Source organism: Solea solea, chromosome 15 (assembly GCF_958295425.1).
Source record: "Solea solea chromosome 15, fSolSol10.1, whole genome shotgun sequence".
Taxonomy (NCBI): Eukaryota; Metazoa; Chordata; class Actinopteri; order Pleuronectiformes; family Soleidae; genus Solea; species Solea solea.
The window spans coordinates 20,313,934-20,341,242 of NC_081148.1; the positions used below are offsets into that span (position 1 = coordinate 20,313,934).

At 42.1% G+C, this 27,309-nt stretch overlaps 1 protein-coding gene across 7 annotated transcripts in view; it reads left to right on the plus strand.

The window, feature by feature from the left end:
• The first annotated feature begins 5,354 nt into the window (after window positions 1-5,354).
• The window catches only part of pax2a (paired box 2a), a 31,559-nt gene continuing 9,604 nt past the window's right edge, over window positions 5,355-27,309 (plus strand). The window contains exons 1-8 of one of the 7 annotated variants that reach the window (XM_058651878.1): window positions 5,355-6,038; window positions 7,361-7,538; window positions 8,552-8,749; window positions 12,077-12,162; window positions 12,302-12,421; window positions 13,419-13,463; window positions 20,438-20,613; window positions 23,053-23,173. In XM_058651878.1, coding sequence (XP_058507861.1) covers window positions 5,996-6,038; window positions 7,361-7,538; window positions 8,552-8,749; window positions 12,077-12,162; window positions 12,302-12,421; window positions 13,419-13,463; window positions 20,438-20,613; window positions 23,053-23,173 — 967 coding nt within the window. In that variant the 5' untranslated portion in view covers window positions 5,355-5,995. The remainder of the gene's footprint in view (window positions 6,039-7,360; window positions 7,539-8,551; window positions 8,750-12,076; window positions 12,163-12,301; window positions 12,422-13,418; window positions 13,464-20,437; window positions 20,614-23,052; window positions 23,174-27,309) is intronic. The other 6 variants (XM_058651879.1, XM_058651880.1, XM_058651881.1 and 3 more) reach the window with 6 other exon arrangements.

Here is a 27,309-nt window from a genome sequence, read left to right on the forward strand (position 1 = left end):
TCTCCCCCTGCAGACGCTGGTCATAACCCGTAAATGTGCTGTGTGGCTCTGAGGAGAGCTTAGGTTCCATTACTGACAGCCCACACAGCTTTATGGCCATTTAAGCTCCTCGATTTGGGTTCCTCCCATTCCGATGTTCCTGCAGACCCCCAGTGTGTCGCTGCAACACCAACATATAGAGAGGGGAGGGAAAAAAAAACTGCTTATTAAGATCATTAATGTCAAGATTGCTAAGGCCGACTCGGCTCTCACTGTTGTAAATGTAATTTAAACGCGGCAATAAACAATAATAGAACAAAAACAACACACTCGTGTGCCAGTGTCCACCAGTGAATTGGTGTGCATTCACTTTTTGCAGCATAAAAACAGTGCACTACATATTTGAAAATTAGGGTTTTTTTATATTTCTACAACAAAACAACCAGTTTTTGTAACTAAAAGTCTTGTTTTAGTTCATATTTGTGCATTTACTGCAACTCTAACACTTAATTTAGACATATTCCTTGTCGGTCACAGTGTAGGCGCATTTTTTTTAATCAATGAAATGGACAATAATGTGCATGTTTTTCCATGAAAACCTGATACACATCACATGCTCCTGGTGTGAAAGTCGGCTACTTATTTAAATTTAGTCAGGAACTCATCTTTTCTGCCTGAGTATCTTAGATATAAAGTGTTCCATAATATCCATTACTGGTCCGTGGTCCAGTGGCAGTGTTATTGCCATTTCTGAACTTCAAGCACTGTAAAGAGTCTTATAATACAAAATGTTTGTTAAATAGCCGATAGAGAAGCTATAATCTTTTAATGTTGAATTTTATGGCTTTACCACGCTCTGTCGTTCTTGTGAATATTGTAATATTGCATTTTTACTGGTTATTCATCTGTTAATGTTCCAGTTACTAACTTTTATACTCCCCTTATACTTTTTTTTTTTGTATTCCCTCACACTGTTAAACACACACAGAGAAAAAGTTTCCTTTGTAAAGTTTATGTATATACTTGAGTGGAGTGAAGAGCAGAGCAGTTTGATGACTGTTTTAAAGCCCAGGTGTTGAAATGATGATTGATAAGAAGGAGGATGTACAGTATAGAGGGTAATGTGTAATGTATTGAGCAATAAAAGTGAAGGGTCTCAAAAAATAAAAGGAGACAGCAACGTTTTATGGAATTAAATTAAGACTCAATAAGTCAGTCTTTCTGTGTGTGTGTGTGTGTTGTACAGAGAGATACTTTGTGTTGTAGTAAATCTGTATAAACTTGTTTTTACTACACAACAACATTAAATAAAATAAATTAAACAACACTAAAACAAGTTTTAAAAACATCAGAGCTGGTGTTCATGGGGAGGGAGGGGCCATTTTTTGTTAGCTCATTGTATGTTGTCATAATAATGATATAAATGCTTTATTTCACTGTTTATTTTGTCATTATTTAACTCAAAAGACAACACACACACGCACACACGAAGGTCCAGTTATTTTAACACATCACACACAAGTTGTTGTTTTAATTCTGCACTTTCTACTTGTTTTATTTTATTTATTTATTTTTTATTTTATTTTTATCTAAATTCTAGTCCACTGGAGCAGTGTTGCTACTTCGTTTTTTGTTTTTTTTGTCGTCGTCGTCGTCGCCTAAACCGTTTAGTTTTGGTTGATCGGTCAAAGATTCTGTCAACCAGCGGGGAGAGGCGCGACGCCGCAGCCGGGGAGGGAGCGCAGGAGGCCGGACAGATCTGCTGGGCTGCGTCGGGGAGACGCACCATTAGACAAGGGGAGAGAGAGAGAAGCATGGCTCACAGCGCCTGGTCGATCAGGTAAGAGTTTCTCTCCCTCTGCTTCTGCCTCACACTCCTGTGTCTGTGTTTGTTTGCAGGTGACTTGGTTTTTCTGTGTGGAACTAAACTGTGTGGAAGCTGCACTTTTATTTTATTTTATTATCATTAGTATAATAATACTAATGATAATAAAATAATTATTTTATTTTTGACATCAGACAAAACAAAGTTTTCAGCAATTTCACTACTTAAACAGTTTTTTTCCCCTCACTGCAACTATAATAATAATATTTTTTATTATCATTATGCTCGTGGCTGTAATTGAAAACATAGATCACACACTAATCCACCTCTCAATTTTGGGGCGTGGACGCGCAGATCAATGGAAAAACAGTTGTAATGATCTAATTAATTATGGCAAAATTAAAAGCAAGTACAAAATCAATCTGTGCTGGTGTCGAGGATATGGAGTCAAATTGATATCCATCTGCTGCCGTCCTAAAGCACATGAATAAGCAATCTAAGGGCTGCAGCTGATGATATCCTGCAGTTTGGCATCGCCTGTCTGTCCATATGGCTCCGGGTGTCAGGAGACACCGACACAATCATTGTGGGACATTACGAGTGTGACTCCCGGTATGATGATGGTGTTTTTCACTAATATAGGAGAGGGCAATATAGAAGCTAAGAATCATGTGACGTCTGACGTGCAGGGGAGAAAAAATCACCATCAAAAAATATGGAATTTAATGTAATAATTCAGAGTTCATTTGAATTTGAATTTAAGTAGATTTATCTGTGTTTACTATAGGATACATTATTATTATTTATTTATTTATTTGGGTGGCCATTTTTTTGAAATATATGTATATATATAATATATATAGGCCTTTATATGTGTACACACATTATGTGTGTATGTATACATATCTATATATATATATATATATATATACATACAATATATATATATATATACACACAATATATATACACGTATCTATCTATATATATATATATATAGATAGATACATATATTAGGCCAATTAAAATATTTTAAGGCAATTTTAATTCTGAATTTTATTGAAAGGGCTCAGACATTCAAGGCTTAAATATAAGGCAGATTTTAAAAAAAAAAAACATCCCAGAAATATTGATTATTGAACAGAGAAGAGACCAAAAAAAAGGTTTTGTCCCCGATGGAAATTCATCATCCTGCCCTTCCTGTCTGTGTCTGTCTGTCCACTTCAGTGCTCTTATTATATCACAACCCATTCGCACATAACAATGAATTATTATTATTATTATTACATATTATTGTTATTATGTTTTTCATATCTTCTGTTTCAATTATGAAAATCAACTCTTGTTAGTGTGAGTGCAGGCAGAAAGAAAATTGCGAACATAATCGCTGTAAGTCTTTGAGGGAACTATTTTTTTTAATTTAATTTGTATAGATGAAGTGAGGACTAACAGTTTGTTAATGATCACGCGCTTTGTTTTTGACTTTTGTTTGCGCTGTGACACAGAGACGCTCGTGGAGCAGGATCCACGCAGAGGTACGGAGGGTGCAAATCGGGCTGTTGAGGGGGAAACACGGCAGCAGCTTTAGGGCAAAAGTGCACTGACGTGTGAAATTACAGCCCATGGTGCTACATATTGTACCAGAAGCTCCCATCCTTCCCCAAAAAAGGCAGAAACAAAAAAGGAAGAAAGAAGAAGAATCGTCCTCAAACTTGTCCAGAGGGCAAATGAACAGAAAAACTCTCCTTTTTTGTTATTATTAGTGTTATTATTATTAGCAGAATAATCATTAATATTATTATTCAGAGCAAATAGGTTAAATCCCTGAATCGAAATTGCAGTTTCATATATATATTTTTTCTTTCTTTTCTCCACTTAAACACTGATATGATGTAGTGATGTGCACGTGTTTACTTTATTTTCTAATAGAAATGATTTTAACTTCATCAGTCACTTTTGGACTTGCACAAGTTTTTGCCACTTTAAGTCAGCACTATTTTTTATATATATGTAAATAAAAAGAAGAAGAAAAAAAACTGAATCTTCCGGATTGAGCTCCACACCGGAAGTGAGTAACTGTCAAAACCTACAGTAGGTTTGACCTCACCAAACAACCTGAGCCCGCTGCTGCTGCTGCTGCTGCTGCTGCTGCTGCCTGTGAGCCTGAGAGCCTGTGAACAGCAGCACTGCACATGTAAGCTGTGTGTGTGTAAGCTACTGTGTGAGCGCCATCTACAGAGCGATGCTGCACACAGGCGGTGAGTGAGTGAGTGGATGATGATGATGATGATGATGGTGGTGGAGGATTATGAGGAGGATGATGGTCTGCACTGGGCTGGCCCCTCTCTGCTCCCTGACCATGACTGTCATTAAGAAAACATAGATTATTGTATATGTATGTATATATATATATATTAACATTCAAGACGTGCAAATGCTTTATTTATTTATTTATTTGTTTATCTTTTTTAATTTCTGCTGAATTTAACACCAAGAAGCTGCAGCAGTGAGAATCATGGAGCTGTGATGTGTTAAATGGCAGCAGCACATTTTCCAAAATAAAAGGGCACTTTATTTATTTTTTTATTATTATTTATTTTTTTACCCTGTCATATTTCTTTCATTAACAATGAAAAAAAAACTTATTTAAAGAGAGAAGAAACTTGATTCTCTAGATACAACCCCAGCCATACAATGAAACCTGAATTACTCGCAGAGATAATCCAATACAAATATTGTACCAAAAAAATGTGGTACAGTGGATTTTGAACCATTTTGAATGAGGAGTTCACACAAAAATCTGGGTTACTGTGTCGCCTCCAAAAGAATGGAAAAAAGTTCATTATTGTTACTTTTTAAACTTGTTTACATTGTTTTGAAACTAGGGCTATATGTAATAATTCAAAAATAATGTATATAGCAATATAATGTTCTTAAATATCAATATAACAATAGTTCAATATCTCATTTTTATACAGTGTGCAAACATTACCCGTCTTTATCATTATTAGTCGAGTAAAGAAGTTTAAAATCAAGTTGAATTCACTGTTTTTTGACATTTATTGTGATGTTGTATGTAATGTTTTTTTTTATTTTATTTATCCCAGCTGGTGCTGCAGCCTCTGCTCATGAGTGCTGCTGAAAACAAACCTGAGAGTCTAACATCATCGCTTTGAACAACACACTCGAGCAGCTGACACTTCTTTACCTCTACCCCCTGCATTCCTTTAATTTCCCTGATTCTTCACCCCAAAGTCTCATCATTTCCCGTTCCGTCTCCCTCCTCCCTCCTGGCTGTCGGATGCAGGGACCTCCTCATTTGAGCTGCAGCTTCTTCTTCTTTTTTCTTTTTTTTCTTTTTTTTTTTTAAACGTAGGCGAATCACAAAGTGTTGGAATCTATTGCCTTTGTCTGACAAGTCATCCATCTCTATGCGAGAGGATCTGTGGGATGAAGGTAGAGGAGGAGGAGGAGGAGGAGGGAGGGAGGGAGGGAGGATGAGGAGGTGGTGGTGGTGGTGGGGGGGTTGATGTGTGGGACTGCAGCTTTTAGAAACAGACACACAAGGAGAGGGGTTTCATTCTCAGCCCAAAGCTTCGCTCAGGCACAGCCCATTCCGGAGGAGAGGGGACGCACTGCTCCGCGCTCCGCCGTGTCCACGTTGTTGTCATCTCCGCCCCGCGTCTGACTCAAAGCACCTTTCGCGGTTCCTCCACAGAAGAGGAGAGAAGAAGGATTTTTTTCTGTTTGTTTTGGTTCGGCCTGCAGTTTCCACGCACACACGGACCCGTGAGGACTTGAGCTGCTGCTGCTGCTGCTTTTTCCTTCTCCTTCTTCTTCATAATCACCATGTCCTTTAAACACAAACTGTGACCCGTTTCGAGCCAACGTTGCCGCGAATGGTGCGCTCTCGTATGCATGCACACGCATGGGTCACGCTCCGCACCTGACAGTCTTTCATCCGCACACTTCTGAGTCCACACTTGAGAACAGGAGGGAAACTTAGACATCGCACCTGCAAAGAAGTTCTTCCGCGCTGCTGCTGCTGCTGCGGACTCTCCGCACCAGGACTTGTTTTACTCCAAAATCTAAGTCCTTGTTTTCGTTTTTTTTTTTTTTACTCCTATAAAGCTGCACCACAAAGGCGAAACGGCGACCTCAGTCGATTACCTTTCTTTCCTTTGCTATCCCATGGATATTCACTGCAAAGCAGACCCCTTCTCGGCGATGCACCGTGAGTATAATGGACGAGTTTATAGACTGAGAAAAAAAAGGAAAAATGAAAGAAAATAAATATGTACAGGGCTTCTCCTCTGGCGAAAAATAAATACAAGAAATTGTAATTATGTAAGTTACAGTTAAATATGTCAAAACTTTTGTCTAAAATCGAATATGTTTCTTTTTAAATCCATTAAATGTTGGAAATTAGTACCTTTGCTCTTTTTTAATAATTTTTCTCTTTGAAAACTCAACGACACAACTTTGTATCAACTCGTTTGAACGGTAGCTTTTTTTATTTTCTGAAATTGATAATTTAAAAAAAAACAGCACAGCAAATAAATAGATTGTAAAAACTAGTTTTGCTGAACAGTTTTAAGTCATTTTTTACATTAACAGAAATGAAACATCCGCTTTAAGCTGATCTGCTTCAAACAGAAGCTCCCCCATTTAAATACAAAGCGTTTATTAGCTGCGAAATGACACAGAGAAGAGAGCACGTTTGTGTGTAAATGGATGTGATCGTGTCCCCTTTTTTCTTTTCTTTTTTTAACCCATCTCTCACTTTAACTTCAGGTGTTTAAGAATAAAAAATGCAAAGTAATTGTGGAGGAGGGAAAAACAAAGCGAGTGTTTGTTTGTTTTGTTTTGTTTTTGTTTATTTCTCCTCCATATGATATGTAAAGAAGAGCCGGCGCTGTGCGTAAATTATTTATCCCCTCCTCATTCGCACCATCCGCGTTTGTAATATGAGTTATCAAAGCTCATTTTAATTATTTACAGCAATTGTGCGAGGAAAATTAAACAGGTTGAAACACAATATCCCGCGACATGTGTTCAGCTGCGAGGGGGGAAAGAGATGCTCCTGGAAAATGTTGTCCAAATAATTCTCAGTGCACAGAGTAAGAGATGTTTTAATGTTGCTTTTTTTCCCTATAGATGCAAGAAAATTAATATTTTTAATAAATTATTGGGAGGGAAAATAGTCATTCATCTTTTATTTTTATCATTTTTTAAATGGCTATTGGGGGTACTATTTTTTATTAATGTGTGTATGAATATAAAACTGAAATGACTGTGTAACATTATCATTATTATGTGCTATTAAAATAAAAAAAATACAAATTGAAATTTTACATATTACTTGTAATTTATAGCTATTTTACACTAAATTGTAAGTGTGTGTGTGTCAGTGGTGATGTGATTTAATATTTATATAACATACATACATATACATAAATATACAGACTGCGGTATATTCTCCCATGACAGAAAACCCCCGCGTGTCTTCTGCTGCTGCAGGTGTGTAATGTTATGCTCCCCCTTGTGCTGCTGTTGTGTCCCACGCAGGGCACGGCGGTGTGAACCAGCTCGGCGGGGTGTTCGTCAACGGCAGACCGCTCCCGGACGTGGTTCGGCAGCGGATCGTGGAGCTGGCGCACCAGGGCGTCCGGCCCTGCGACATCTCCAGACAGCTACGGGTCAGTCACGGCTGTGTCAGCAAAATCCTCGGCAGGTAAAAGGGGGGATCCACCACCGACAGCAGCGCGCGCTCTGTGTGTCAAACATCAATCTTCTCTAGATTCTCCTGCACTGTATAATAATAATAATGCGCACCCAGCTCTATTTCAGCCTCAGTCATCGGTTATGTAGGCAGGTCATTTTTATTTTCTGCTTTCTATCTTTCTATTCTTTTTTTTGTTCCTTGAACACAGCAGTTCTGCGTCAGAGATTTATTTATTTTTTACTATTTCTATATTTCTATCCATCACCTGCAGCCTCACAGGACAGAAAAAAACCACACCATAATAACTACGAGAGGAGTTACAAAAAATTATAATGTAAATCACTGTATTATAAGTAGAACACCTGAAATGTGACTCAATAGTCTGATAATCCATCAGATTAAACATCATAAACACAGGCTTTAAATTGCTATATATATGCATACATATTTTTCACTCCAGAGCACAAATGCTGTGAGATAATATTTTGAAATTATATTTTTTTCAGCTATCAGAAGGCATTTCAGAGGTATTTTTCATTTCACACACACTGAATGTTTGTCACCAACATTTTTGCCAGAAAGGTCATGGTGGCATGTCGTGCATGCTACTGTACAAGCTCATGGAGAGTGGAAATTGAAGTCTAAAAACTCTATATGTACCTCACAGCAAACCTGTCCTTTGTTCTGTCCGTCTCACCGCTTATTATTATTATTATTATTGTTATATTGTGTGATTTCAATTACACGGCCCCTTTTTTGTTGGAAAATCACCCTCCAGCTGACACACGATTTGATTTGGCCCATAAAATCTGCAGATAGTCGATTAAAAGACACATTTCGAGGTGTTTTTGTGTATTTTTTTTATAGTCACTCGCAGAGGGTCGGCGGAGATTTGTTTCCACACAAACGCTTTTTTTTTAAAGCCACCTTTTCCCCCCCTCATCATTTCCCACGACTGACTCATGTGGACTGTTGAATAAAGGCTGGATCCATTCAAGAACACGCACTCTGTCCCCATGCAGGTACTATGAAACCGGCAGTATTAAACCCGGAGTCATTGGTGGCTCCAAACCAAAGGTTGCAACTCCGAAGGTGGTGGACAAAATAGCCGACTACAAGCGCCAGAATCCAACCATGTTCGCGTGGGAGATTAGGGACCGACTACTGGCTGAGGGCGTCTGCGACAACGACACCGTCCCCAGCGTCTCATCCATCAACAGGTAGGTTAAAATCACGTTTTAACTACACGCTGTTGTCTTTAAAAGCATGCCGAAGTGTTCCAACACTGAGCAAAATCCTTCTGAAATAGTCGTTTTCTTATCTTTTTTTGAGAAACGTGTGGTCGTTTGTGACAGATGTTTAATTGAGCTAAAGTAAAATGAGACATCGGACGAGAGACATTTCTAACCCGCGTAAAGGCGATACATTAGCTTTAAAATAGACACATAGCTATTTTATTTTCACATACGAGGCTGAACCATAGTCGTTTCCAGTCGAGCCATGTAACCGGGGTGGTCTCACAAGTGAAATCCAATCCCCTGTGCGGCCCTCCACGACACTGCCAGCGCGGGGGCTGGCTGCATGCGTGGGGCTGCACGGGGCCACGGAGAATCACATCTGTCTCGATAAAAACCGATCGATACCGCGTAACCAGATCCAGAGGCGGAGGGAAATACCCAACCAAGTCGCTCAATACGCGGACCACACTGCGACAGAGGCAGCAGCAGCAGCAGCCTCTTTATTACCACACATTTGCTCTGTTTCCCTGCGCCAAAGGCGCATGTGGCGCCACAGCACATCTCAATTTTCAATTATTCCGAGTTAAATATCACATTATTATCATGATCACTATTATTATTGTAGAATCAATCTAGAAAAATACAGTCTATGTAAAAACCGTGTGCAGGTAAGAATACGTGTTCCACTGCTACAGCAGCAGACACCCTATACCTTCACCTTTCCACATGCAGCGGGGACAGCAGTGGACAAAGTGTCTTTTAGACAGAGGACGTCTGTGAAAAGCCCCAGTGCACGTGTGCAAAGTGAAAAAAGAAAAAGCCCCATGGAGGCTGGGAGTGATGAACTTTGGTTAGGAGGCACTGTTCCAGAGAGCTGGTCATCGGCATTACATTTTAATGAGCTGAAGAGAGTCTCATAACACCATCCAGCCTAAATGAAAGAGATGGATGAATCTTTATTAAAAAAAAGAAAAGAAAAGAGACAGAATTATTAGAACATTTGTATGTTATAAATATGTATGGTTTCAACAGGTTCTTGGTGTCACGTTTTTAACCTGTTGTCCTCAGACGCAGAGTAAATCTTATTCACAGATATTGATGATGTTGTTGTTGTTTTTTGGATGCATTCATGTAAAAGAAAAACAACATTTCAGACAATCTGCTGGGTTTAAGCTGTCTGATGGGAGAAGTTGGGTCTTTTGAAAGTATTTTCACTTGCACATTAATAATTAATATGACAACTTGTGGCATTGTGCACATCTGCACTTTTCTCCTTCTTCAATCACGCGACAGACAGTCACTTTCACTCTTAAATGTGATTATTAGCTGGTGTTTTCTTCTTCTCTGTGTTTGTTTTACAAAATAAACCACTCAAGTGAAAGTTCCCTATAGTTTTCAAATAATAGGCCTCTTATAATATTGTTTTGTGTCAAATGGAGAGATATGGAGGAGGGAATAAAGTGAGGAAGGGAAGAGAAAGGAGGGAGATGAGAGGAGAGGAGGCAGTGCACTCCTGGTGGTCTCTGTGGTTACAAGGGCTGACCCCTGTGCTGTAGACTAAAGAGGATGCCCCGGCTTTAAACACATTTTCCCTGCATGAATTATTAAAGATTACACAGATACTGGGTTGCACTTTTGTTTTGTTGCCGTAGAGAGAGGAGTTTCCACTGGCTGCACCGCGGTGCCCAGTGGACGGAGGCGTCCACCCATGAGGTCCTAAGTGGCTTTCAATCATATTGATCCCGATTTTAATATTTCTTTGGGGATTTTTTTTTTTTCTCTTTACAACAGCCAAACGCCCAAAGTCGTTAATTCAGCCATCCAAATTGCTTATTCAATATCAACAACATGGACTTGAAACAAAGTCCTTGAATTTATGAGGCTCCCTCGAGTCATGAGGTCAGATAACTGTTGTGGTGAGATGTTAGAAATTCAAATAAAATATTGATGTGTGTTTTCTGGAGGAGGCTGCTGCTTGCCTTTGTTACTCTGCCTGAAGGAGAGAGTATAGAGGACGCCTGAGATACTGAGGGGAATGAAAACAGTCTGATGTACTTCTTTTTTTCTTGCCCCTGAGGATGTTAACCCTGTAGCTGCCTGATTCTGTAACGATGCTGCGTCTGAATGTCAATGTAGCCTCATCTGCACGCTGCAAAAGTCTGTTTTTTCTGTCTCACACCTCTGGAGTGAGAGGTTTGTAGGAAGTGCACAGCAACGCTGCACGATCTCACATTTGTCTGTCAGTCAAAAGATTATCACGGTGTAATGCGATCATAAGAAGCAAAGCTGAGATTGTGTAATCCCACTGTAACCCTTCACTTTAACAAAATCAGCTTTTATTTTTGCCACCTTTAAACATCACCTAATGCTTATTTTTTTTAAATCATTTTCCAAGAGCACACACAACAGATTTAACAGGGTATGGATGTGGCGGTGCTTTCAATAAGACGCTATTGCTTTCCTGTCATGTGAAATTTATAGATCATTATTTGCATGTGCTCGTCCTCGCTGCCTTTCGTCATCAACTTTTCCATCTAATCGGCCCCTTCTGTTTGTCAGCGAGCCTGGAGGATCTCTGTGTGCTACACTGAGCAGCAGAAAGAACAGACACCAGAGAGGTGACACAGAAATACAGAGAGGAATACTAAAAAAAATGAGCCGGAGAGGAGTAGCTAAAGACGGAGAGAGAGAAAAAGAGCGGAGAAGAGTGAGAGAGACAGAGATTGTAAAGTACATTAAAACAGACAGCACACTGGACACTGGAGGAGAAATAAGAACAGAGGATGGGTACGGGAGTGAAAGATCAGGTGTGAGAGATGGAGAGGGAAGGAGAGAATGAGGAGAGTGGGGAGCAGGAGAGGGAGATTATTAGAGTTGGCCAGGTAGAGCCAGTGAAGCCGATCATTGAGGTGAATTGATGTGATTTCATGCTTTGTTTGCAAGATCATTCAGACCAAAGTGCAATGAAGACTTTCCCGCCACATCACATCTTACTGGTACGGGGACTTTATCATATTTCTAACCCCAGAATCCAACTAGATTGAATCCACAATCTCTGGGGGCAGCGACTATTCAGCCTCACACAGGAGCACAGAGATTGCCCCTAAGGCCCTGAGATTGGCTGCTAGTGACGGGGGCCAGAATATGAGGATACAAGTGCCCCCCAAACGACAGAGTGTTTGTACATGCACAGGCGTAAGTGGACCGATGTGCCGCATTTAAGTGTCCCGGGGGCGACTGTGCTGGTGTGAAATCTCCATGCTCTGGAAGCCGAATTGATTGATCCGTGTCTGTTGTTCACTTTGCCAGGATTATCCGCACCAAAGTCCAGCAGCAGTTCCACCCGTCCCCAGACGGATCTGTCACGCCGCTCTCCACGCCGGGCCACACCATAGGTGAGCGTGAATGAGGCTGCACACAGCTCACAGCACAGTTACAACTTTGTAGACACCCGGCCGACCCACAATCACCTGAATAAAGACACAAATAACTCACACACACACACACACACATTAACTCCGCTTTCTCCATCAGTGCCCAGCACAGCCTCCCCCCCTGTGACCAGCGCCTCCAACAATCCCGTAGGATCCTACTCCATCAACGGCATTCTGGGTATCCCCCGCTCCAACGGCGAGAAGAGGAAACGAGACGATGGTAAGAGAGAGGAAAGACAAGATCCCTTTTGTTTTCCATCCTTTTAATTCCCTCCATCACTCGCCTCCGACTTTTTTTGTTTGTTTGTTTTTTTCTGTGTGTGTGTGTGAAGAAGATGGCATTTATGACAGCGCTGCAGCCAAGTGTGTTTCTGTGTGCTGTCTCCAGTGACTTGTTATGTTGTATATCAGGGCAGGGCAAGTGTTGTGATTCAATCAGCTTTTATTTTTCTTTTCTTTTTCTTTTCTTTTTTTTTGATGCCCCCCATTTTTACCATACGCCTACAGAGCTGCATCTCAATTTCAGAGCATGCCTGGGCGTACTGTAGATATCCTATATAGCTGTCATACAACTCTAATCCCCCCCTGGCAAAGCATTATTGCTGCTCTTCCTTTTATTTTTATATCATAGCAAAAGGCAGCAAAAAAGAAAGCTCTTTTTTTCCGCCTTGATACCTACCAGTCATCTAATCTTCCACAGTCTATAGATACATCAATTCATTTTTTTTTTGACTAAACTGTATTTTTATTGTGAGGAGCTGAGCAACACTTAACTCAATAATATTGTATTTTTTCCTTTTTTCTTTTTTTTTTTTGTATGACTTCATAGACGCCATCAGGAGACTGGCAAGAAAATAGATACACTCAAAGATTAAGTGGAAGCTTAACCGGTCCAAGCCAGAATTTCTCATTCCTAGGCAAGGCAAGAGTGGACACACACTGCCTGAGGGCTAATAGATTATCGGTTGTGCAAACAATTGGCTTTTTTAATGCCTATGAATTAACATGTCCCTAGTGGAGGCCTGAACAGGTGTAGGAACAGACCGGTGCAGGCAGGGAGGGGGCTGCGCATGTGCCTGTGTGTGTGTGTGTGTTTGTGTGTTTGTGTGTGTGTGTGTGTGTGTGTGTGTCAATGATGGGATGATATGGTTGAAATGATCTCAAAGAGCACTCATCAAAACAGGCCACTTCCTTCTTTTATGTTTCTGTCTCTTTAGTTCACTGGAGTGGCAACCACTTGGATGGGAGGAAAATAGGACACTGTAAGTTGAAGTTAGACAAACCTTCTCTTCTGCTTCTGCTCCATCAGATCACAAAACTTTTCCCTCTCAATTCTTTCTTCCTTTTTTTTCGCTCTTCTGGGTCTTTTCCAAACAATGGCATGTACAGTGTCTTTTTACTTTGAATTATTATCAGGGAAATTCAAAGTCAATGGATTTTCAACATGCAGTTACGCGTACATACATTTTTAAATGATTTTAAAGATGATATTTGGTTGAAATGCTGTATCTGGTATAGAGTATAGTATAAGTATAATTGCAGTTGCAGGCTGACCTGCGTGGTAGGAAAGGCCCAGTCCATCTGAGCTAAATGAGAGAAACGTACCTGCTAAAACTTGACAAGTAAACACATGAAAAACAAAGGAAAACAAGGGGAGACCTGGACTTTGTTGCATGTCTCAGATGTTTTAACCCCTCACATATCTGTTCTTGCATTCTTGTTCATTTCTTTGTGTCCCTGGTGTTGCATTGGTGGGGCGCGTGTGTGCGTGTGTGTGTTCCCAGTGTGGCTAAAGTCGTCGTTTGCCCTTTGAAGGTAGAAAAAGGTCCCCATTACTGGAGGGCTGTAGAGATAATGTAGTGTGACACGCGTTATGTACACCGGGTCCCCCGTAAGACGAGCTTCAGGGACATAGGTGCCATAAGAGCCATTAATCTGTCCTTGTCATGTGTTATTGCAAATTAAAAGTTGCATGTTACACCGGGGCGGCTTTGAGTGAAGATGGGAGGAGGAAAAAAGAGAGAGAGGAGTAGGGAGGGAGGGAGGGAGAGGAGGGGGGGAGTGGGTTTATGAGGTGAGGAAGGATGAAGGATGAAGACGAAGGTTCTGGCAGCCTGAGTGAGAATAGAGCAAGGATTAGTTTTTAGGATTTGTGCATGTACAGTACACACACACGTGTATATATATATATATATATATACATATACACCTCCATAAGCATGGAAATGTGTGTGTGTTACATGTGTCTGTTAGTAACTCCGTGGCTTCGGATGCACCTCACACAGTGAACATAGTGACATTTAAAAGAATTTGCAATTCTGCAGAGAAAAGCTATTAATTCACAAATTAACATCTCACCCCCCCACCTCCCCTCCCTCTATCTGGGATGTGCAAGCCATCGAAAAGACAAAAGAAATAGCCTTAAGGGGGGAAAGGAGAGAGTCTCAGCCCTATCTGTGGAGAGATTGGTTTGCATGTCTGCAAGCAGCGATACCAATTATGCCAGAGCTGGGAGAATGCGTCTCAATGTGCCCCCTCCTTTGCCCCCCCCACCCACGCACCTCCTCCTCCTCCACTTCCCACCACTACCATCACCACCGCTGCCGCTGCCGCCGCCGCCGCCACCCCGAATCTATCCATGGCCAGATTTATTTGTGTATCTCATTACGGGAAATGGGATGTTGTTCCTGCCAAATGCATTAATAGTGAAGTGGGAAAATTAGCCTGTTGTACAGAATGCATCTAACTCAGTCGTTCAAACCTATGGTGGAAGTGGAAGCCAAGAAAAGAGAGAGAGAGAGAGACAGACAGAGAGTAAGAGAGAGAGAGAGAGAACCAGGCGACAACTGCTGTGAGGTTGTCAAATGTTTACCATCGTGGAGGAGGTCCACGCACTCGTTTTCTCTCGATGATGTGGAGATAATTATTTAGTTTTTCTGCTCTCTCTCTCTTTGCAGGCCAATGTGTAAGAAGTAGTGGCATCTACTGGTGGGACTGCTGACTGCAACAATTGAGAATTACAAATCAACGCACAAGTGCAATAGTTTTCAAACGAAGACACTAAACAAAGAGCACTTTCTGATGTGCTTTTAATGCAGTGTTCAGTTTCCTCCTCGGACGCTAAGAATGAGGGCTTTGAGTGACTGAATCAATAGATGCAGATGTTTTGAAGTTTTGTTGTTGTTTGCATCAAGTTAATGTGGGCGGAGCCTTTCTTCTTAACTGGTTTGTTCTTTCACTGCTGCCGTAGAAACAAGGCAGTGCAAGATCGTGACCCCCATGAAGCAAGGTCCTTGCCTAAACAAACTATTTTTATTTTATAGTGGTTATACACATATACTTATTGGCAGTATATCCAATATTTTCCTAAGGCACCGCTGGGATTTGAACCCCCCAGGATCCTCCTGTTTACAAGACAAATGCTTTGACCACCTGAGTCACACTGCAGGATCCTCATGCTTTGACTACCTGAGCTCCTAAATGTTACACACTGGATCTTTTTTTAAATCAGTTTCCCTCAGTAGTTTTAACATCATACAGTGACAACTCACTTCTGACCTTGCTGCAGTGTGCAGTCAGGTTGATGTGACCTAAGTGTATGTTTCCCTCATCACCAGCTTACCACATCCCGGACGGAGCCCAGTGGAGCTCTAGGGAGGACAGGCAGCAGGGAGCCACAGTGATAAATTAGACGGAGAAAGCAAAGGTCATAACTTGTGATTGTAGCGTGGGTGTGGGATGAGTGTAGAAGGAGTTGATGAGTGTGTGAGCGCGGAGAGAGAAAGAAAAAATATGGCCCTGTCAGGTTATTCATTCGTGACATAAAAGAACGATTGTAGCACGGGAGTCACATCAACCTCGTTCAATAGCTGGAGGAAAAGATGAATACAGTCGCCGTGTTGATTTGTTCAAATTTGATATTTGGTCGTTTTTGGAGATTGTCCCGAGTGTGCGTCTCATACACATATGACCCGTTTTGTGAAGTTTAAATCAGTTAGTGTAGGGATTTGAACCTGGGCCGACACTGGTTGGCTAGTCAAGCCAGTCCATGACAATGAGTCAATAGAGGATCGCTTTAGAAAATAAATGCATCCAGAGCGAGACAGAAATAAATGGAATCATGAGCACCATGATGGCCTTGATGGGCTGTGTGTGCTGGAGAAAAGCTCAGGTTTGAGAGGGGCCACGGAGCGTAACATAGAGACAAGAAGCTGTTAGGGCCCCGGCAGTGGAGGAGGAGGACACACAAGGGTCCGCATTACACCCCCCCCCCCCCCCCCCCCCCCACCACCACCACCACCACCACTATATCTCTGTCATTCTCTCTCCTCAACATTTCATTTCTACCTTTCTCCTCTCCAAGTCTTTTCGTATTTAGCAACATGGCTGCATGAGATGAGACCACGTAGATAATATAATATAAGGATAATAATATAAGGAGAAGGAAGTCAGTTGATGTCGAGGGATCGTGTCAGAGAAAAATCAGTGATGGGCACCAATGTCGAGAATTAATGGAGCAATGCATTACTCAGCCTGAGGAAAGACGGCGTTTCCACAAATACTCAGCACACAGGGTGGCAACATTAAGTCCAGAGGAGGGAGAGAAAGAGTCATCTGAAATATGATATACTTTTTTTTTTGGAACAATTTGATGGTTTTTAGTGCAAACCATTATGTATTATGTTGTTTTTGGTGCATCAGTTTGCTTTATCTTGAAAGAGTAATATATCATATCAGTCTGCAGTTAAGTGGCTATACTGTCATTTTCCCTGTGTTTTAAAATCATGTGCAAATACTACTTGTATCAGGAGTTTTTGCTCAAGGACACATTGACATGAATAGCCAGGGAAATGTAAGCGTTCAGTTGGAGGCCTACACTCACAGTGAGTGGACCAGGAGCTCCAGCCACCACTCATGATCTGTATCCACACAGTTGTATACAATAATTTCATATAGTCATTATAAACCTCAGGCATTTTCGTGGGATATGAGAATTTCAATCAAGTATAATAACAAGTGTTTTAAAGCACTATCAATGCAGCTCCAGTGCCAGCCGTGAGTGCAAATATCAAATAAGCATCACTATCCCCGCTGACAGTCAGTACACTGGTTGGCGGTGCTAAATCGAATTAATAAAGCTCTTAAACACGCCACAACATAACAGGATCTTAACAGCCATGGCAGTGTAGCTGTCTCTCTCTCTCTCTCTCTCTCCCCCCCTCTCTCTCTCTCTCTCTCTCCCTCCCCACCACCCCACCCACCTCTCTCCTTTCCGCTTCACAGGTTTCATAAATATAGCTTACAGGGAAGGAGTTTTCACCCTCTGGGTGTACCAGTTTGTTTGTGCTTTTCTTTTTTCTTTTTTTTCCAAACTCAACTGCATTTTTTATTTTTTTAAAACAGCAAACAAATGATCCGCAATTTGCGATAGCATCATTTCACCAATCAGCAGAGGACGAATAAGTAAACAGTGGAGCCGCAGCCTCTGATCTTGGAAACCCCGTGTCATTGATTTACGGAGCGAGCCAAGCTCGTGTGTAGGAATTCATTTGCCTTTCAAACAAGCGACCCCCCCACAACACCCCCCACCACCACCACCTCCCGCTCTCCCTCTGAGTTATCTTATCACAGGAACAGGGGGAGATGAAAGAAGGACATAAAAAGTGCCACCTTGCCAACACACGACGTTAACATTCCCCTTAGAGACAAAGTAAGACAGCTTTTGATATCATTGTAGAGCTTCTAGCAGTGGCTGTTTGAGTTTCTCTGTTTTTAGCCGGACGTGTCGCGATGAAAATGTACAAGTTTGGGGATCGACTGTTGTGAAGCGCACTGCTCTTCAAAGAGAGAGAGCGCGTGTGGCACTAAGTCCTGTGCTTTGTGGTTGGCATGTGTAAACGTCACTGTTGGTTGTTTTTATCTCGGGTTTTGTCTGCTCACACTTAGGCGTTAAACAAAGAGATGCTGTGAGAGCTGGTGCTGTGGGTTTGATAAGAGGATACCTGCTGTGACACCCGAAGGGGTTGAAGAAACAGTGAGAAAATGGAGAGAAAAAGAAAAAAAGAAAGAAAAGAAACCAGTCAATGAGACACACACACACACACATATGCACCTCTGACAGTCGGGCTTCACACTCCACTTGACACGTGGACTGTCAGAGGATGAATCTGATTTATTGCAGCTATCTTATGATATATGTCAAACATGAGCCTCTAATGGCGAATTGTGAAAATAAATGATTTACCATTATTTCTATTTAATGGCCAAATCTGAATTTTTTTTGGGAGCCACATAAATTTACAACGCGTCACTGAAGGCCTGTAAAAAATAAAGTGTCTGAATAAATATACACTGTTCAAAATATTTAGATTTAGATTAAGTATTATTAACTATTAAGTAGTAAATATAGATTGAGGCATTGTTTATTGTGATTGTTTGTGTTGCAGGGACTGACTGATCAATTTGCACATTTCATTTTGATTATTTTTAGGTCAAAATGCAAAGACTTAAAATAATAACCTGCTATAATGAGAATATGTCACGTTACCACCAGTTCACAATAAAGTGTGCTCCTCCATTATAAATGACAAATGCAGGCTATTGATTGAGCCTCTTTTCTCAGAGCAGCTGAAACAAGGTAATTAATGACTCCATTTTCTTATATACCACAGATACAGCAATTGAGTTTCATGCAGCAACACTAATATTACTCCACCACCACCACCACCACTAGGCCTTCACTCAAAGAAAGAAAGAAAAAAAAAACAGCCTTTTGTTAACGTACTTGGTTAACTGATGGAAGGAAAAAGAAACATGTGGAAGGAGGAAAAAAATGGATTTCTTCATAAATGTTACACTAAGAAAAGTCAATATATTTTAGAGAGCGAAATTCACATATATATTTACCCGCCAACACACACCTTTTCCCTCTGCACACACACACACACACACACACACACACACAGCAAATTCGAGTTCCATTCTCTCCCTGGATCTATTTCTTGGTGCGAGGCGGGTTCATCCTCTGGCCTCAGCCATTGAAAAAAGGTCAAGCAGCCGAGCAGAATGGCAATAACGCCCCTGAAATGGTACCATCAGTGGAACATGATTGATCAATTGAATTCCATAGCACAGAAAAATGTGGGATTAAGTAGAGTATTATACGCACAATGAGTTGAGGCATGATGTTCATTCCAAGTTCATTTCGCCTCCCTCCTCTGCTGGCGGATCAGGCAATCAATAGCGGCCTTGCATATCATATATCACCGCTGGCTCGCCCAGGAGAGAACATAATCTGCTGCAAATTTAGAATGACAGATTTGTACGGTAGCTAAAGCCCTCATCCGCTGTTGGCGGTCGGGCGTGGGGAGAGAAGGGAGGGTGGCGGTATAGCCAGCACTTGTGTGGAGGGTTCCCCAGGATGCTGGCTGGAGGTTTTAGCTGATTTCTTTATATCCCTGTGTTCAGGACTTGATGAGTGAGCAGAGAGAGGGAGCTGTCGTGGCAGCGGTGGGCTCCCTGGCTGCGTTGATAGGGTCAAAGATCAGGAGAGCGAGGGAAGCATCGGCTCATTTGTTTATATAGAGTGTGACCGAGTGAGGAAATGCATACACTTGCCCTCGACGCCCCGTCCTCATTCGGCCCTGAGCTCCTACCCTCTCCATTCTGTTTTCCAGAAGACAGGCAATATGTGAGGGGGGGTAGATGGAGGGAAGGGTAATATGTTCATGAGGAAATAGTACAGTTAAATAATGGCTCTCTATTTCCCGCTGGCAGAATGAGAGGCTCTGTGTGTAATCGCCAGCCCTATACGTCCTCCACCTGAAACACACGCTCCCCCTTACAAGTATATATTTGCACTGAAGGTAATCCATCAATTACCATAGACCTATCACATGATGACCGTGCTGATGGTGGCCAGGAGTAGCGGGGAGTGAGGTGGGGGGGGGACAGAGAGAGATGCTCGAGTGAGTGTATGTGTGAGGGAGGAGAAGAGAGAGGGAGATAAAAGGCAGACACTGAAGCTGGTGGGTTTCCCCTGAATTTACTGCATCTCCTCATGCCATCACTCTCATACCCGTTGAGCTCAGAAATGTTCCTCCTCTTTATCTCACATTGCAAGCCTGTTAGAATAATGTGCAGTAAAAAAGAAAAGAAAATGAGCCTGATGCAGAATGTTGTCGTCCTCCTTTCCTCCTCTTCCTCCTCCTCCTTCTTCCTCTCCTTCTTTCTCTAGATGGCTCTGATGGCTCAGGCCCCGGCAGCGACTCTCAGGGCAGTGTGGAGAGTTTAAGGAAACATCTGCGAGCGGACGCCTTCACCCAGCAGCAGCTGGAGGCCCTGGACCGTGTGTTTGAACGTCCTTCTTATCCTGATGTCTTCCCCACTTCAGAACACATCAAACCGGAACAGGTTAGCCAGACAGATTTCTCTCTAAAGCCTCATTCACACTGAAATTAGTGGATAAACCTGGAATAGATGGTGTTTGGTCTGCACTGCCAAACGTAAAGCAGATGAAGAAAACACGTCTGAGTTCGCTTGTGTCTTGTGTTCCCACCAATCAGGACATTAGCAACTAGAGAGAATGTCAATTTGCATTCCCACTGGTCAAACACAGCTTTAAAATCCAGGATTAAATTGGTTTTCCACTAGTGGGAATGACCTATAACACTACTCTACTATGTGTCCTACCTGTTCTTGTATTGTAGTTGCCACCAAACAAAATAAGTTACCCTGATTCCTAACATTTTATAGTAAACAGATTGTGACGCTGGCAACAAAAGGCTCTGTACAACTTCTTGCTCAAGGCGATACAAGACTACAGCCTTTTTCAGCGGATAACCTTTATTTACATTTATTAGACTGTTAAACAACAAGAGACTATTAATTTTCCCATTGGAACTCTATGTGGGTGCCCATGCAGCCTGAGCAGTGCCCTAATTGAGTTCATTTTCATCTCTGTGCGATCGCGGGGAATTACAGCGGCGATAAATCAGGGGGACAGCCCCTCAGCCTGCTATACAGCCCCTAATGCAGCTAATTACCAAAGTGATTTCTACGGCAAGATCAATACCAAAACGAATTGGAAATGACTTGCAATCACAAAGAGTGTGGGAGAAGGTATTAAAAAGGCGAGGGCAAGGTGGAGGAGGGGGAGAGAAAAACGGCATCAGAATAGTCCAGAAAAATCTGTTTTAATTTAATGTAATATTAATCAGGCCACTTTCCCCTCTTTCCGTGCACCTCCTTTTTTTTCTCCCTGCTTCCAACACCCCCTCCTTTTCTTAAACTGGTGAAAAGGTGGGATATTAGGCTATTAGGGACTTGTCTGGTGTCTGCGTCAGGGCATTAAAAAGCCATTTTGAGGAGGCCAGGCTGAATAGGCCTCATCCCTCCCACACTTCTGGCAGCCATGTGGTCAGGTCATTCAGGTCCCTCTGTGCTTGCCACTCGCCCTCCGCCCAGTCCTGCCCAGCCCTGCTCACAGCCCATCTGCATGACAAAATGGTTCTTGTGCTGCGGAGGCCCAGCGGAATAGAGAGGAACATCCAGCCTAGTGCCAGGGAACAGTTGTAAGCAGACAATTAGAGTTTATCTGGGATAGAGGCAGACAAGACCGGGGTCACCAGCTTGCCCCTGTGGGACCCCCATCCCATTGAGGCAAACAGATGCACACACACACAGTCGCATACAAACACTCACAGACACAAGCGTATGCACACACACTTCTCCTTTTTAAAGAAGAGTCAGTTCAGGAAGTGTCATCTCATTAAAAAAAAGAAAAAACAGGATTCATCACAGCTGCGAGTGTGGTCTTTACATGAGATTACAGTGGATAAATACTGAAGAGAGCAGTTGGTGGTTGAAGTTTCCTATACCACATTTCCACTGGTCAAAAAACCCAGGTTAATCCCAGATTTAAATGGGTTTGTCAATGTATGTAATCAGGGGTTGTGGTTGTTTTTTTTCTTCCTTCAACTTGTTTTGTTTCCCTCACATAATATGTGATGTCATGGGTGGTGCAGGGGTGAAAAGTCCCACCTCAGGACAGACCAACCACTGGCAATGTGAATGTTGTGAATTTGTCTTCTTTAATGTGAAAGAGGCAGCACAGTGGACAAAAAACATTCAGAACGAATATACAGCCACAGAGAAAGGCACTTATAACCTCTAATACAACATCAAATAAATAAAAATATACTCACTAGTTTATATTTTTTATGAACGTGATTTTATGTGTTCGTCCTGGAGGCAAAACACAAAGGTTGGTTTTGAGGTTGTACTCTCCTTTAAAGAAAAACAAAAAAACAAAAAAAACACACCACATGTCTGTCCTGTAACAAAGCCCTGAATGTCTCCTCCCTTGACTGGTCACAGGGATGACTGCAGTGGAGCACAAAGAGCCAGCTGACACCCCGTCCTTTCACTCCTCTCCCAATCCTCCTCTCATCCCTCTCTCCCTTTCTGCCGTCTCCTCAGACAAGCCCTAATGCATGCATACATCATGGGTCTTGGTAAAGCACAGGCAGGGGAGACAGTTTGGGTCGAGAGGGGGGCGGCGGCGGTGTTGAAAGAATTCACAGGAAACATTGAGAAGAATACACAGTGAGAGGATCACAGGCAGCTTCCTCTGATACACCAGAGGTTGTCTTCAGACATATTTCACGTATTGTTGCCTAAACTGGGAGATCTGCTCTAAATCTGTGACCCAAAGTGGGCTCGCCTGTAGTGTGGCAGTGGTATCACCGAGCTCACATGGTGGAATGTGGAATTGTTCCACATAGGAAGCCTCAGTTTCTTTTGTTTTTGTGCATCTCCCCACTGACATATTTGTTGCAAACCTGTCCACAGGCAAATGAATACTCCCTCCCATCCCTGAACACCGGCCTGGAAGACGTGAAGCCGAGCCTCTCCACCAGCGCCAGCTCCGACCTTGCTTCCAGTGTGTCCCAGAGCTACTCTGTTGTGACAGGTACAATCTGACTCACGCTATTGATCCCTGAAAGAACACATACACACATACACGACTGTAAGGTGCAGCGGGTCAAAGACATCTACAGCAAAGCGGTTGAACTTACAGGCGTCAGTGTTCAGAACACACTCTCTGCTGATGATTCTGTTTTCACCAGAAACATCCGTTCAAAGAGCTGTTGACTCTAAAAATACTGATATTAAGAAGCAACTTCCAAATCCTCATCACCAGCTTCAACAGTCTTGAGAGTAATAGTTTTTTTTGGCAGCAACAACTGGTTGTGTGTTTTATCATTTTGTGAAGCACTCTGTGTTTCTCTCATGTGGATGTGCAGGCCTTAGCATACTTGCTATTATCTTATCATCACCTGTACCCTATGACAGTTAACAAATTTAATTCAATCCCAAGATTGGCAGAATCAAGTGAAGACAATCGAAATGTTAGATATTAAATCCTTAGAAGAAGGAAAGACATTTTGGCAAAAACCTTGTTGGAAACTCTTGTTTGGCCACTTATTTAAGATCATCAATACTGACTCATTTCACTTTTGACGGCCACTTCCTCTTGTTTTTTTTTTGCCTTTTTTGGTGGCACTTTTGTGTGTTTATTTCCAGAGCAAAGTGATATATCATGTGAGCCCATTAAATCCTTCTGGCCTTTCACACACTGCTCCTAACTGGCTATTGTGTTGGCCCTATATTGGCCTGCTAACAGATTGACTGGGTTCACTTCTCTCACAAGAGACAGCTGCTGTTCTCGCCGTGACACGGCGTTGTCATCAGAGGCTATGATGATAGCCCGCTGATTGACAGCGGCTGGAACGGCACCGCGGCTCGCTTGGCTTGTCTGAAAATGATGAGACGCGAAGTAAAAGAAAACTGAACTAGTTTTTTCCAACTTATGAACTTCCACTGAGAGCAGGCAGGTAATAGCAGGTGCAGTGTATTGAATATCACATAGTATTAACTATCTGGATCATATAACCCATACTAACCCACCTTGTATTGCACAGTGGCTTCTTTTGCTGTGCTGTCGAGGTTGATGGCCGCCTGGCTAATTGAAATGTTGTCTCATTGTGGCTGCTGAGGCACTTTCCCAGGAGAGGTTAGGTTTACTGACGGCTACTCCGACTATAAGAGAATAATATGCCAGCCTTTTAATAAAACACCCATAATTATGCAGTGGGCATCAAAGTCAATGAGTCCACTGTGGTGTGTGTAAGGGAGAGGGAGGGGAGAGAGTGGACAAGATGATTGAAAACTGCAGTAACCCTTCTCAAATGATCCCCATAGTCCAGCCCTGGACCCAGACACAGAGCTATGGGAAAAGAAAGACCCCTCTTTTATTCCTGAATATGTGGGAGGTAGATTTGCCCCAGAAAGTTGGGCCTCAGGAGAAGAAAGGTGTGTTTTTGTCTTTTATGGCGGGCTCCTCCTATGAAAGCTGTCTCGCTCTGTGGAGCACAGTCATAGCAGGTGGCCTCACAGCCACCTGGGGGCCCAGGGGCCTCCTAAAGCCAAACATGTGAGGGCCACAGATTGCATAATAAACCATCAAAACTTTAAGTTAAACATCACGGCATACTTTGGTACAACCATTAAGAAAAAAAAAAAGTGTCTCAGCTCCAAATTAAACTGGGAAGTAATATCCAGTAAACTTACTGCTTAATTTTTGCGACTATGCAAAGTAATACATGAAGCATTTGATTTGTTGTAGGTTGTTAGTGCATAATATTATTTTTTCTGCCATTAGCAAACACTGTAAATAGGACTGTATGCCAAGGCAGGGGAAAAAAAAAAAAAAAAAGCTAAATTACCTTCCTCAATTAGGGTGAGATCCAATTATCAATAAATTATGCTCTCATACTGGATGGCGCTACAAGATTATATTCATTCTTTAAATGTTTTCAGCTCCCAATTAAAATTCATACAGTTATTGATTTTGTTGATTTTTATGTCCCGAAATTTGCATAATCTATTAAAGATGAATGATTAATGAAGTGCTCAGTTTTGCATTCCAAGGGCGCTTGTGAAAGCGATGTTGGCCGTGTTTGTGTCCTCTGTTTACACTAATGTGTGAAAGAGACACTTACCTCAGAAGGAGGGGAACAGCCAAACTCAGAGAGAGATTTAAGACACTCAAGAGGGGCAGAAGTTCCTCTGCTGCACAATGTTATTTCAGGTTTACCTTTAAGGTCCAGTGTTTAACATTCATTTAATATACTACCAATTAGGGATGGGATGAAACCACTTTTGTGTGTCCAATACTGATACCAATATCAAAAACTTGAGTCTCTACCGATACTGATATTAGTCTGATACAGACATTTTACACCATTCTCCCAAAAAGAAGAAATAAACAGCCAAAACATGACTCAGCTAAAATGTTTTTGCTGATTTTTCTGATCTGTTCAATATCCAATCCAGTGATTTTGACCAGTATCGGACCGATACTGATTCCCATCCCTACTACCAATAAGAATTTAAATATTTGGAATTAAAAAAATATTTAGAACACACCTTCTAAATGATCTTTAACCCTTTAACACCAAGCATATCGCACAAGCACAATTTGCATTACTGTAGTTACGTGATGGTTTGTGCTTTGGGGAAAATTCCAGCGGTTTCTGAAAGCTGAGAAGTTAATTACGGTAATTTCACTCGCACTGTTGCAGGAAGCCGGCGAGTCTTTGTCAGCAGAGAGGAGAGAGTTGCAAAATACTGTTCAAATTTAACACGCAAAATCTGGTGTTTGTGTACAACTTCAGGGTTTTTGAAGCTTAGGTGTTAAAGATAAAGTTTGTGAATGGAGCAGTTTCTTTTGATGTAGATGTTTATTGCTCCTTTTGATCATGTGTCATTCAGCTGATATCAAGACACAGAGGACAGCAATGTCCCATCACACTAACCTTCAATCAGACCAAAACCCTATAGAACCTGTTTTTAATAATAATACAGTAAGGTGCAGTACCAGCGCACACTAAGGTCCAGTGTTTTCATTTCCATGCTTATTCAGCTGTGTAATAACGGTGTGAGGACAAAGGGATACACCGAGGAAAGGCTGTTGTGCCTGTGTGTGTGTGTCTGTGTCCAGTCACAAGTCAGTTAGTCAGTGTCACTCACAAGCAGGTAAACACTGAACTCTTCAGTGGATAAAACAACAACATGTCATCGTGTGTCCCCTGGTGTTTGGCTCTGGACCAGCATCTGTGTGTCTGCACAGTTATCCATTAATACCTGAGCACGGGAAACAACACACGGAGTACAGTTCGGATCCTGGATATCTCGAAACCGGGTTTGTATTGAGTGAAACGTCGCTTAGCTACTTATCTGTTGTTAAACAGTGTTTTTACGCGATGAGAGTTCAGTGGTCTCTGTGCAGGCTGGGCCTGATAATGGCTCTCACCATCAGAGCCTGCAGGGAGGCTGGGTGTAAATGGGCACCCCCTCTGACCGACCACAGATGTGAGGATTTTTACACAATCGCTACCTGTTAACCTACCTGTGCTTCTTTCACTCTGTGGGAGAGTGAAGGTGGGGAAAAAAAGAAAAAGGATTGGATTTTTTATTTCAAATTAATTTTACCTTTTATGACTTGGCAGTAACAGCGAGTCTCAAACAACACGCCACCTAACCCGCGGTGCGTGGTGTGTGGCCCGGTGACAAACGGCTTGTCTCAGCTCAGTTAACGCCAGCAGCAGCCCCGAGCTTGGAAATTAATGTTTATATCAACCCCCCACAATAGCACGCTAACCTTTGAGCACACATTTGATAATGAATTACTTTAAACACATGGATGGGGAATTCACGCTATTTGGCCCCCGTAAATATTTCTCGCTCACAATTGGATGCAGCCGTTTGACAAGTGTTCTTTTGTCCCTTTTTCCTTGTGTAAGTGGTTATAAATGACCAGGTATAGGCTGAAAGCTGTAGTGCGTAAATTTTAAATACAAATACAAGTGATTTGTTTTTACGTCACGAATGATGGAAGCAAGGCAGAAGCTGCCAGTGCCCGTGCAAATGTTTGTGGAACATTCAGCAGTTTGACAGGATCAGTGCTGGGTTGCTGAGGGGTGGGGGTGATGCGGGATCACTCGTCATGTAGAGATGCCAGCAGGTTCAGGTAATTATTCAGAA